Source organism: Cinclus cinclus, chromosome 13 (assembly GCF_963662255.1).
Source record: "Cinclus cinclus chromosome 13, bCinCin1.1, whole genome shotgun sequence".
NCBI lineage: Eukaryota > Metazoa > Chordata > Aves > Passeriformes > Cinclidae > Cinclus > Cinclus cinclus.
In genome coordinates, this window is record NC_085058.1 from 21,746,873 (window position 1) to 21,760,940 (window position 14,068).

At 42.1% G+C, this 14,068-nt stretch overlaps 1 protein-coding gene across 1 annotated transcript in view; it reads right to left on the bottom strand.

The window, feature by feature from the left end:
• MAP1A (microtubule associated protein 1A) overlaps positions 1 to 12,990 on the bottom strand; it is a 47,103-nt gene extending 34,113 nt beyond the window's left edge. The window contains exons 1-2 of the mRNA XM_062501359.1: positions 12,855 to 12,990; positions 8,254 to 8,355 (exon numbers count right to left, since the gene is read on the bottom strand). Coding sequence (XP_062357343.1) covers positions 8,254 to 8,355; positions 12,855 to 12,990 — 238 coding nt within the window. The remainder of the gene's footprint in view (positions 1 to 8,253; positions 8,356 to 12,854) is intronic.
• Positions 12,991 to 14,068: the final 1,078 nt, after the last annotated feature.

Genomic DNA, 14,068 nt, shown 5'->3' on the forward strand with positions numbered 1-14,068 from the left:
TGACAGGATCTAGTTGCTACTACATGCAGAGATACAACAGAAATAACCATATGGTATGATTACAGAACAGAAATTGCTCTTCCGGGCATATTTTAAATTTAAAGAGATAAAACATTAGTCCCTCCAAACTAGTGCTAGTAAATTGTGTGCATGTTTAGGCTGTTATCGTTTCTAGACATTTTCTGTTTGTAATCTGCTTAGTCAAGAAAAAGGAAAAATGAGAAATGCATAAATACTCTTCAGATATGGATCAAACAGGACATCTATTTCAGGCACTATTCCCTCCTGGGCTTATACTCTCCTGTATGATGAGATCAGCACTGCAGCACATGCTTTCCTGCAAAGATCTAGCTCAGATGAAACCAGAGAGGGAAAATAAATATGAGGTGGGGGTATGGTGAGGGGAAGAAGGGAAATCAATAATCACTTTGAATTATTCATACCCATGAAATAGGAATAAAAATGCAAGCAAATGCCATTTTAGAACAGTGATCCCAGGAGAATTTTCTTTATAGACATCTGTCTACTGCAGGTTTTTCTACTCTCATTAGTACTCACTAAAATTTCAGAGGCAAAGAAGTAGGATTAAGTCAAAGCATTCACTTACCTCAAGGCACATAATATTGTAAATGGTCATTGTCAAGTTCCACATTAGCTACTGTCAAAGTGAAGGCAGACAAAATCCAGAACAGGCCTCAGTTTACAAAAATATGAATGAAACACTGACACCAGGTCATCAGACAGAAATATGTCCTTGTCCTATTGTGTTGTTCAGAGATATTTTTTTAATATATATATAAGTACTACAGTGTACTGGCATCAAATGCATGAAATACAGCCCATCTTCCCATCTACTCATGGGAAGCATCATTCCTATGAAAGAATTTTTCACAGCTACTCTGGTTCTGTTAAGATCCTCTGCTGAATATTGAGGGGAAAATTCTGTTCAGGTTCTTAAAAGAAAAGAGAACTCTGAGGATGTGTAATGTCCAGAGGAGGTCTCTTAGCACAAAAACGAACCCATGTAAGACCATATAAAAAAATGCTGCTTTTACCAACTTTAGCAGATGTTTCAATGCTATCTCATTTTAAAACTTTTTTTAAGCTCCGCAGGTCAAATAGAGCCAGAAACATTCAGTAAATATTTCTGCTCTGTAGTTGAAAGAAATTAAAATATATTTTAGAGACAATGAAACCTTAACAGTAAGAGTGGTGGGAGATTGCAGCACTCAGACCAAGCCTATGCAAAAGATAATATCTTGTACAAGATCTAAGATTGACTAAGAAGCTCTCAGCTTCCAATATGAGCAAGCTCCACTACTCTGGCATTAAGTCCTAGGAGACTGGGAAAGCCATCAGCAGTGAAGATTCAAACAGAATACTGAATTAATGTCAATCAGCATGGCTTTACAGAAAATATGACCTTCCTTCTTAATAAAAAACAAATAAGCTTGTCAAAATCTCAAAGGCTGTATTGATATAGTGCAGTCATTATTTTGTAAGTCATGTCATCTATGCCTACACCGTAACTCGTGCTCCTCACTGTATTCATAGACAACCTGAAAAGGAGGAAAGCAGACTAGTGCCAAAGCTTATGGATAGTACCAAGCATGGCTGCAGGTGAACTGCCAGGGAAACTTCACAGTGCTGAGTTTTGTTTTCCCCTTTATCAGTATAAATCACAAAGACAATTACACTAACTATTGCTAACCAGAGCTAACTTTTACCACGGGGGTATCTTGAGGTTATGATAACCTCAGTTCCATTCATGAGTCAGCTCACTGCTCAGCAGCAGTCAGAAAGCAATAGATATGTCAGAAACCAGGAAAGGAAGAAAAAAAAAACCAAACCTGTGCCACTGTGTAAATGCATAGCTCTACCCCACTTTGAACACTACACACTTCTATTCCCAGCATCCCAAAGACATAGAACTGGAAGGCATTAATACAAAATATAAAATAAAAGGTCTGGGATAGTTTCCCTATAAGAAACGATTAAATAAGTCTGGCCTCTGCAATCTGGAGAAATCATGAGCAGGCAAAGAGACCTACAACGCAATCAGATTGGACAGGATTGTCCAATATAGGAAGGTATATCAAAATGAGACAAGGGAAGAATAAGAATCCAAGCAAATAAGATACAGTTGCAGGTTTCTTCCTGTTATAGGTCAATGAACTGTTCTACTCCTTGCTTCCTCTACTTGCAGGGGAAAAACTGAAAAGCTTTGCAGAAGTTGAAAAGTGCTGTTACTAAACATACAGAAAACATATACCTCCATGAGCTGGAAGGAGATATGAGCCAGGATAGTACAAGGAAGAGTTATTTTATGCACTCATCTTACACTCCTGCCCATGCATCCATTTTTTTTGTCGCTGTGCTGCATGTACCTTTGGTTTGAACCACTACCCACCCTAACATACAGCAGCCTTAGAGAAGATGTACTCCTACAGAAAACATGACTAACTGATTAAAGCATGTCTAATTGGCAGATCCTGGTGGTGCTTGCAAGTCCCACATAGATATGCTTCACCAGTTATCTGGGAGAAATGATAAGGATGTTTGTGACAGGAAACAGGTGGAAAGAGCAATGCTTAGGACTATTGCAGCCACAGGTACCAGCAAGAAGCATGGGCTACACTTACAGCCTGGGAAGCTATTTTAGTAGGCTGCAATTCATGGGATCTTTGAGGTCATGCTCAGTGTGGTTACTATGGAAGTAAATACAGCTTTCAAGCACACAAGGAAGAAGCACAAAATGACAAGTGCTTGCTTTTGTATTTCTCTGTTCAAAAGTATAGTTGGCAGACAAATGGTACAGGACAATTAATTGCTCAAGGACTAGAAATTGCATCAAAAGTCCAAAGAATCATTGTTGCATCTGTAGGAAAAAAAAAGTAGTGTTAGCCACTGCCTTTTTTTCTACCTGAACATGCAAATTTAGGGTATAGCAGTACTGTTATTAAAACAGCCAAGAGCTGAACAAAATCCATCACTCGATGTATGTTACAGAAATCTCTCCAGCAAGAGGCTACAGCTGTGGAGAACATACATTTTCACTGTAATCTAATTTTCACAAGCAATTGGTATTTTGCCCCCTTCCTGTCTAGAACAGCTTTAGCTTGAATACAGAAACTTATCTGTATTATCTAGAAGCTATAATTTGAATAAACAAGGCAGCTTCTTTCACTCACCACTGAAGACCAACTAAGCAGTGCAGTAGGAAAAAGCATATGGCACAAGCTGACACTCCAAGTCTTTCCAAGTCCAGCATAGAAATCTAATCACTTGCACAAGTAAAAACATTGACCTATGAAATATTAATGCAAAAGGAAGATCAAATCTAGACTTTGAGAGAAAGACATGCTTGGTAGGCTTGTGCATTTGCCTTTTCTTCTTACTAGATTTTGTGTAACTTAACAGCCTGGTTTGCGCCGGGACTAAAAGTCCCTGTCCTTTCACTGTTGCAAAGCTGAATACATCAAAGCACAGAACAGCCAAAGTTTGAAGGGGCCTCAAAAGATCATATGATTCAACTTCATGGGAAATTAAACAGAGATTATACATCTAGCACCCTGTCCAATTACAACTTGAAAACCTTCAATGATGGGACTCTATCATGTCCCTGGGAGGTTTTTCCTTGTAACTGATTTTTCTCACACTAAAAAAATATAAAATTCTTACCTGATTTCAATATTCTCCCAATGCAACTTGTACTCACTGCCCCTTGTGAAGGGAAGGTCTCCATCCTCTTTGTAGCTGCCTGTATGTTCCGGAGAGGCAGTAAAACCAAATTCTTCTCCTAGTCTGAGTTAAAAGCCTTCTGGAGTGCTCATCCAAAGGACAATTGCCTTCAGGAACTGTAACACAACTTTGCCACATTCTCAGGGAGCTGCGGCAGATACATCTGTATCCTCAATTGGCACAAAGTGTAAAACAAAGGTATCAGTAGGATGCGAAGAATGAGAGTTAAGCTGAATATTAAAGGCTTCAGAGCCTGAAGGCCATCTGCTGACAAGGCAGATAGTTATTCAACTGTTACAGATGGCTTTCAGTGTAAAACATTGTTTGCAAAGGCAAATGGAAGTTAATAATTGAAAGTTTTTAGTATTTCTCATATTTGTTTTACAGAGGAAAGAAAAGTATACCATCCATGTTTGATTATTTAAAAAATTTGTTCCCTCAAATTCAATCTGCATGGTGTTTTTAACAGCTTCATTTTCAATTGTCATTAGTTATTTTTAAAAAGTTTTTTGAAGGCAAACACAAAGTACAGCTTGAGAGAAAAGAGAAAAGACCACTGGGATGGTTGTTGAGGTATTTAAAACCCCCTAGTCAGATTGAAAACATCTGCTAATATTCATGGAGTTAACTGTTTTCAGAAGTGGTTTTCATCTGAACATCAAAACCAGCAAATATCAGAAAACATACTCCCCTTGTGCTGAGAAAGAATTCTTTTGAGCACCTCACCTCAAACCACATCACTTTATATTTGAAAGTGACATTCCCTCCTGGTTTTAAAGAACTCTCAACATCCAGTGCAAGGAGACACTCCCCATGATCTTAAACTACTTTGGTAGACAATGGCAACTGAGAGTTGTGCAGAAGTACAACTGGGGCTGCCCTTAGCATACAGGAAGGCACACTTGCGTTCATTTTTTCTCCTCACATCACACTCTTCCTTCAGACAATTTACTAGCTTCAAGAATCTCCAAATACACCCACGCTTGATTTCTTGCTGTGCCTCCCATGCATAACCTGTGAACTATGCTGTGAGATAACTCCTACAGAAAGGGCTATGGTATCTGTGGTACTCAGAGGACAGCCAGTAAGCCAGTGTGGGAAGAAAAACTCAAAACTACAACAACAAATTTACTTCCATAAGACGCATTCAGTCTTGCTTTACTATTACAAGCTCCGCCCTGAGCTTTTATCTTCTTGATTGTTCTGCATTTGAGACTCACTTATTCCTCATCCTCTTTAAGCAGACTAAAAGCTTGTCTGAGGGATAACTGTGCCATCTCCATTTCCACAGAACACTGCAGTTACATTGTAACTTCAGCTGCAAACACTATGCATTAACATCCTACAAATACAAGCTGGAAATAACCATTTTAACTGAGTGAGAAATTGCAAACAGGAAAGTCAGAATACTCTGGTAGACTGCTTTACTTAGTCATATTGAATTACCCGTCTCCATCTTTTGTTTCTTGCCAGTGAACGAACATTTTTACAAGTAACAAACATTGTTACAAGTCTGTCAAGTGAGAAAAATTCTGCATTAAACAGAAGGTCAATGAGCTACTCTGGCTTTACAGTAACTGATGTGCTCCAGCTGACTTCTCCCTATCAGAATGCAAACATCAGCCTCCAAGGGAATGATAATCTCCAATTAATGCACCTCTGAAAATAATAGTTTTATCCTTCAGATACCCCACTCAGCATACCAGAGTGGAGGTACATGTCCCCCCCCACAAGCCAGACTAGGATCTTTCAAGTAGCATGGAATCAAAACATTAGCTGGAAGAGATTCCAGAAGAGCTCTAGTACAGCCTTCTGCTCAGAGAAGCTAGCACCAAGCTATGAATGTTGAGAGGAAAATCAGTTGCAGGCACTCTTCCCTTTGCCCACAGTAGGAGCAAGAGGGTAAGTAAAGTGCAGAGCTGAACACAATAAAAAAGCTCTAGTTTTATGTACGTTCATCTGGAAAATAGTGATGAACAACATCTTCACAGGTCTATAATGGGATACACAGCACTGAATTTGCAGCAAGTTGCAGTAAAAGCTTAAAAAAAAATATAAAGATTCTTCACCATCAAAATAGTCTGTAAGACATAGCTGCTCAAGCAGAAACTGCAAAGCTAAAAGAGTGTTTAAAACTGCAGCTATATTCCAAAGGGTATTATCTGATAGCATATATGGAATGCAGACGAGATTGTTCACAGTTCTAGATTGTATTATAAGTTGTGACCTGAAATTTCTCTTGCAGCAGTCTTCCCCACTTCCTCCCCACAAACCCTGCCATAACCATAGCTTACTGCTGTCACTGAGAGAAACGAGTCTGCATGCAAGATCTACCACTATCAAGTAAATCCTGGGATAGCATAACTGCTCAATTTAAGACTTTCAATGTTCAAGATAGTATATCTCTTGCACAATCTTTCTGTACAGACTGTCATTTTCTGCAGTCCCACAGAGCTGCTTAACACTAGTCATTCTCACACACACTCCTTTTGCCTCTGACAGATCATCTTGTTGCATTTCAAGATCCATGCTTACTGAATAAGCACGGGTCCAGACAGGAAATGTGCAAGCATCTAACTTTAGGCAAAGCTGCTCTCTAGACCCCCATAATTCCAAGGCTTTCTCTGTCTGGCTGTTCTGGCCTTAAGTGCTGCCAGGGAGATTTATTAGAGAAATTGTGTGTGCCAGCTGTACACACTTGCCACAAACCAAGGAGCCCCTATAGTAATACCTCTGGTCCAAAGGCCAATCCACATCTGTTAAATCCCCAGACCAGAATCTCTCACATCTCTACTGCTAAGCACATCAGAAGCAGAAGCTGCTGAAAGGCAGCTACGGTTTTCCTTTCTCAAAAAATGTACTAGAGCAAAAAGATACTCTGCAGAGCTAGCTGGAATGTACAGTCCCACAGGAAACTGCAGGTGTGTAATGATGGCTCTAAAGAAGAGTGGCAGCATGACTAAAACCAGGTTAAGATAACAGCAGGTTAAGCTGCAAGCCTCCTCTGCAAGTTCAGAACCAAGTCTCCACAGTTTATATCAGAACTTCTGTTTACCCAACCTTCTCTCAGTAACTTCTGCATACCAAAGCCTGGCCCCTAATTCTGTAGCCAATAGGCTTTCTTTAACAGACTTCATAGACTTAGAGGCCCCAAATATTTTTGCTTAGTAGACTAAATCACTCATCTACATGTTTGCTGATCTCTTTGAAGAGCTACAAGATGTTTGAGAAGCAGAACTTCCCTTTGCAGAACCAATGGTGACTCTTCCCAGACAGACACTAATCCTGCCTTATATTGTAGTTGCTGCTGTTTTGCTCAATAGGCCTGACAGTTGGTTAACAGACTTACAGTTCCTCAGATCTATCACAGAAACCTCTTCATAGACTGACAGCACATTCATCACCCTTTGCTCCTTAGGAACAAAGCTAGGGCACATTAATCACCCCTTGCTCCTAAGGGATAATGCTAGGGAAGTGAGTGGGATACATTTTGCTGACATTAATCCAGATATTTCAACTCTGACTTAGAAGAACTCTTGGGCAATCGTTATACTCATGGGAACTTATTAGTGCTCTAGTCTATTTGTACTATAGGCCCTGTTACAGCTACTTCAAATTGAGACAGATCTGCTGACTGTTCCAAATTATATGTTTCATACACATTATTTTAATCCCACAAGTGTATACACACACACACCATCTTACAAGGAGGGAGAACGTGCATCCCCATGTTAAAAAGTCACAGAGACGGTAAGACCTCTCAGTTGGAGGGACATTTGAGAAGAGCCCAGGTACTTTCTTTCACACCTGTCCATTAGGAGAACAGCTTCCCCAATGGGAAAAAAATCAGAAGCTTTGACAAGAGTGTAAAACATACAGTGAGCTATAAGATGCTCTTATATAAACCAGGTTTTGCAAATGTTAAGATACTATAATAAGCACAGATGACATGTGTTACATAAAAGTATTATAAACAGAGTTCAAGGTTTTCACAAGCTAAGCAAGCAGAATTTCTAATCGTTAGTGCCATTTCTTAATGTTCTTATTCATTGTTCTCAGGTAAAGGAGCTTCAAAAAGAAGAATCCAAAAAGTCATTTCGCTACTCTTACACACTACTTGCAACATCTTTTGTGCATATGGACATATATTCTAAAACCTAACAGGGAGAGATCCATAATAAATAGCTTACAAAGTAAATTATTTTGTGCCACCTGAATAAGATACTGAAGATAGATAGATACTAACTTCTCAGTGGTTTAATAGGCTTTAAAGCAGGACATATTTCTATTCAACTCTATTGTCAGTAGCAAGATCTATAACTTTAAGGTAAATTCATTGCATCCAACACACTGTTAAGATTGTTTTTCTTTCATATCCAGCTCTGCAGAATCCTGGGCAAACAAGTCACTGATTGAATCACAATCAGTTTTATTCTTTGTTGCTGGTTTGGGGGTTTTTTCCAGACCCAAAACAAGAGGTAAAAGTTAATGCATGTAAATCAAAAAGCTGACCTTGGACTTCAGAAGAAAACTGAGCCAGATGTCGGGTTACAAAGAGCCGCAGTTGATGATTCAGATCACAGTAAAGAGTATTAATGTTCCAGGAACGAATTCCTGTCAAAAAAAAAAAAGTGATTGTCATTGTCATTACATCTACTCCTGAAACAGAAGTGGAGAAAGAAAAGTGAGCAAGATACACAAGGACCAGGGATGCTCTTCTAGATGAGTGTACTTAGGATGGAGGAAGTCTTCAGAAGCAGAGGACCACAAGACACTTACCTTCCATAAAACATTTCTTCCTGAAGGACATGCAGTGAGCAAGTCTCCATTCAACTTGAACTTCATGCAAGGGAAACCAACAAGAGATGAGGCCAAATGAATTACACTACCACTTAACCAAACAAATACATTATGTTAGTTTTACGTCTGCACTCTCCAGCACTAGTCACCAGTAGGGATGGGCTACTGTGTGGTTAATGGCTACTAAAAAGCTCAGATACCAGCTTTTTCACTCTTACAGCCTATGCATCCTCCAAGTAACAAAAGCCCCCCCACCCATCCAACTCACTCTGCCTAATCACTCCTTCAAAGACACTGATCCCACTGAGACCATTTGAGTCTATTCTTTAATCTTTATAATCATTGTCAGATAATTGCCTTCATATCACAATAGGAAGGTGCTTCTGCTCACAGAGCAAGTGGCACCAAGCCATACTGGGGAAGTCACCTTCAGACCTCAGTGTGAGCAGGTATACATTCTGAAGGAAATCAAACACTACAGACCACAGATTTTCACATCGCAGTAGGGAGTAGCCTTTCCTAGATGGTATGACTCTACACTGTGCCACAATGAAAAAAAAAAAAAAAAAACAGGATATCACTATGAATCTCTATTCCAGCATCTGGTGCTGATGCCTGCCAGTGTTCAGATATTGAAGGCCAATGCCACAGACTTCTAAGTTTAACTGGTACAAGAATTTCAGCTCCCATATTTATTGATGGAATCCTCACTGAGAGCTCTTTCACTATCTCTTGCATAAAATACAAAGTTTTATTGCCTCTATTATCTACTTTCATTCAAGGGAACCATGTTAATTTTTTCATGGAGATATTATTCCCACTTACTGTAGTTTTAGCTCTCCATGTTGTGCAACAGCTTTTGCTGGCTACTGGTGGGAGAGGATCCTCAAGGATACACAATCCAGCTCTCTACACATATCAAGACACAGTAATCATTGCATCACACAGGTCAGTAGTCTCAAGGCCTGTAGAATCTACAGCAGCTAAAAAAAACCTTTGTGCTTAGTTTATTCTTCTGGTGACAGCTGACACAGTGGAGTAACAAAGCTTATTTATGTGCTGACAGTCTGCACTTCAGACTGCACAAAAACCCCTCAGTAAATCATCTGAGCTACAGGGGAAAAAAGGAAAAAAAAAACCCAAAAAACCAGAAAACTAAACAACTTACCAGCACAGTGCCTTTCAATTTGGACAGGGGATATGAACAAACAAAACACACACTAAAAAGACATGGAGCAAGAAGATAGACAAAATCCATCTCTTTTCCTATGCTACACTCCAAGAGAGCATAATTGTTTAACCAAATGTCCAGTATAAGAGAATCATAATGCAGTACTTACGAGCATTCTAACCTGGACAGGAACAAGGTGGCACTCTGCAGGGCAAATCCTGCTGACTAGCTGCTGTGTCATGGTCATCGTGTCCTTCTGCAGCAATGAGTGCTATTTGAGGCACGGCTACATCCTCTAGGATGCAGAAATAATAGATGCTCTTTCAGAGCAAGAAAGGGAAGAGTGGAATTATCTCACTGTTTCTCATACGTGTAAGAATTTATTCGAGATTTTCTTTCCTACAGGTAGTCTGAGTTTATTTGTAATCTCTCCCCATTTGCCTCAATTCCAATTTATCACTCCATGGCACATGAGCCAGAACATTGTCCTTCCTGATTAGAATCCTCTACCAAGAGAGTGCAGACTGCACCACAATAAGGGTAAATATTCAAGCACTTTGCAAATTCAAAGACTGGGTAAGGGACCATGTGACTCATCAGTTTTCCATCTTATTCTTTATGCCCTTGTGAATGCTTTATTTCCTGCTGAGGTAATTGGCTTAAAAGATTTGGCATTTCTCACCAGTACCAGACCTAATCTTCTGGATATTGTTTCAAAATTGAACAATAAAATGAAAATAAAAGAAAAATAAGACTAGCATTTATTAGACAACATTTTGGAAAAAATGTTGTTCTGATATCCTACAGATTCACAATGTCACAGCCTACAAAGCTCTACATCTGGAAATGAGCAGGTTCCTATAATGCCTTGAAGCCACTATTGCATTCTCCTGAACCAAGGTATAGAAAGAAGTCTAGAAAAATATACTTTTTATATCAGTCAGGGCAAAATATTTATCAACTGAAAAAAAAAAATATCATTGGTTGTTTTTTGTTTTGTTAGGGGCTTTTTTGTGTGTGTTTTGGGGTTTTTTGTTGATTTTGTTCTTTGCTTGGGTTTGGGTTTTTTTGTGCAGAGAGGGTGCCACAGCCAACAGAACAGACAAAACAAACCCTAGCTTTTTCATCCTTTGTATATTCACTGCTCAGCAGCCTGTTCTACCTTCACATGAGCTCTCTACAGCAGCTAACACTTAAGTGGGAATAATAATTTCCACATTTCTTGAACTCCCTAAATCAAGAATGCAGCTGTCTGCATCATAATATGCTGATTATTGACATGTGTCAAGATCTCTGTCATTGTAACTATTTTCCTTTTTCATACCTTTCAGTTTGCAAATATTGGTCCATTTTAAATGGGGATATTGCTCCCATTTTGTAATGGGGACAACTCTAACTTGCTGGGGGGTCCTACTCCAAGTAAGTGACAGAGGAAAGATTGAAATCCAGGTTTGTAGCTCCCTGAGTAATTCACTTCTACTGCCAGTAACTTATTAATATGGCTGAAACAGCTCCCTCTCAGGCAGATGAAAGGAGTGTTTACAACTGGCAGAATTTCAGCAGGTTTCTAGTCAGAGAAGGCCAGCTGCAGAACTTATTTCAATTTCTACTGTGGCAGTTAAAATTTATGTTGCAAACAGCACGTTTTTCCTCTGCAGTGAGAATTCTCAGGTTACTGGCTTATGACTGCAGAATCAGAGTGAAATCCTTCAGTTCACAATCTGATCTGTCACCATTTCAAAGATTCAGAGAGTGGATAAGGATGTTGGCACACCAGTTCAGTGAAGTGCCACGTGAAGATGACCACCCTGCTGTGCAGGAAGTAGGAGTGGCCCCTTCAAAGAAGGTCTTTTAGAGGCCAGATGGTCATAATCAGATCTGCTACTCCTGACTAAAGCTATCCCTTGAAAAAGAGAACGAAACATAACTCATGAACAAAGTGGCCTGCCAACAGAGATAGCTGGAAAAGATGCTGAAGTGAAGAAATGGGACAATATTTGACATTTTTGCACCCAGCTTTTTCCTAAATCACACTGTCCATCTGTACTTCAGTACTGCTGATGCTTGGGAAGAAAACAGCCATGGAATTCTCTCTGAATAACAGTTTGGCCAATAGTTATGACAGTTAGCCCTAGCATATTTCAAACCAATACGCTTTGGAAATGGGGAGCTGAGAGGGAGGAGTGAAGGTGAGTCAAAAGGTTGTTACTTTATTTCTCAAAGATTTACTAACTGCTTATTAGAACAAGGATTCCCTTCAGATCCTGATGTAATTGATCAGCTCTCATTTGTATTTTTGTCAGAAACTATCAGAAACTGAAACAAGGGAAGAACTATCATCTCACTATCTCCTTCCCCCTTACTTCTAAACAACACTGCATCGAATGTACAAAGACTAATTCATTGCCAAGGCCTCTGGGTGTTACTAAAACATGGATAAGAGAGAGGAAAATCTTATGGCAGGTCTATCTTGCACTGGGTCATTCCTGAAGCACTTCACTGTGTGGCTTGTCCTCCCTCACTCTGCTCCACGCAGTTGCTCTACAGATAGGGAGAAGACATACCCCTGTTCACAGCCGTCGCTAGAACTACGGTTAACAGTCCAGCAAGACAATTCCTCCAACGAGACAGAATTTTGGGGCAAAATAGAAATAAGACGTAATTTACCAGACCACTAATAAAATAAAGACTGAGGGCAAAGGGAACCATTGAACGTCTTTAATCTTTAAGACATTCAAAAACTGCGTTGCTACATGTCACTAATGCATATAAAGCAATGATCAGGGAAGAAAAAAAAAAAAAACAATAGATGCCGTCTGACGCCGCAGAGACCGGCCCCGCACTGCGCCGGGGATTCGAGCCCCGCCCGGACTCGCCCTCCTCCCGGTCCCCTACTGGGGCCTACGGCTTCAGCCTCGGCCTCCGCCCCGCGGCCCCGGCCCCGACCCCCGCCGCCATCTCTCCGGGACGAGCGGGATAAAGCCCTACGGCGGCGCCGCAGGGCGGGGAGGGCATCGGCAGCTCCGCCTCGCCCCAGGAGGCATCAGGGACGAGACGACGGCCGCGCAGCCCCGCGGCTTTCAGGGGCAAGGATCGCGTCCGTTTCGCCCCGACCCCTCCTCCGCGACACCCTACTCCTCACCGCGCTCCAGGGCTCCGCGCAGCGCGCCCCGCTCCGGCTCCGTCCCGATCTCCCCGATCACGGCGAGCAGCGCGTGCCGCCGACCGCCCGGCGGCGCCGCCGTGTCCATGGCGACAGGCCCAACCGCCGTCTCCATGGCAACACCGCGGCCGCTGCAGCAGCGCGCGGTCACTGGCGCGCGGCTCTTAAAGCGCCCTGAGTCCCCGCCTGATTGGCCCAGCTGGCACGTGGGCCCGCGCTACTGCGGGGAGGGCGTGGCCTGACCCCCGCGCCCCGCCCCTCCAGCCCCGCCCCTAGGTCCTCCCGTCCCGCCCCGAGCCCCGCCCCGGCCCGCCCTCAGGTTCTCCCGCCCCTAGCCCCGGCCCACCCCGCAGGGGCCGCGGGCAGCCTGCCGCTGCCTCGGTCCGGCCCTGCCCGGTCCGTACCCAGGCTACTCGTCCGAGGCCGGTCGTGCCGGCACGGCGGCTGCCGGAGAGCTCCCGCCGGCTCTGTGGCGCGGGATGTTAGTTCCTTTGGTCAAGATGGGCAGAGAGGTACAGCGACCAGCTCGGATGCTCAAAACCGTCAGTGGAAAGAACAATTCAAGGGCGAAGGAATGTTGGTTTATAGTTTAGTTTAGAATTTAGTTACTTAAATACCGGAATCCCCGGAGATTTTTAAATGCTTGGTGTTGAGTTGTTGCAATACCCACAATAAAGCCAGAAGACAGCAGTTCTAAAGACTTCAGGACTTGGTACTGCCATTCGCCTTCCTTATCTCTTCTCCATTGCTTGGCAATAAGCAGGTGCTTTCCTGGTGGCTCTTCCTTCTGTTCAATTAAAAGCAAGCGTAGTGGTCTCCAGGGGTAAATCATGGGATTTCCTGGATTTCAAGACCCATGAGCTACAAGAACAATCTGAGTTACACTAGCTGCCAGTACAAAGCTGATGTGAGCTGTCCATGGCTGTACTGGCAGGCTGGGGTGTATGCAGGAGTTCTTACTATCTGGGGTGACCAGAGAGGCCCTAACTTTGGGCACAAGTCGTTGTTGCTCACGGTTCTGAAAGCAGTTCCATGCAGATGGCCTTAAACTGAGACAGAAGAGATCTGGATTAGATATTAGAAAAATTGTTTCCACTGTCAGAGTGGCCAAGCATTGGAACAGGTTGCCCAGGGAAGTGGCGGAGTCACCACCTCTGGTGGTGTTTAAGAGATGTGTGGATCTGTTTAAGATC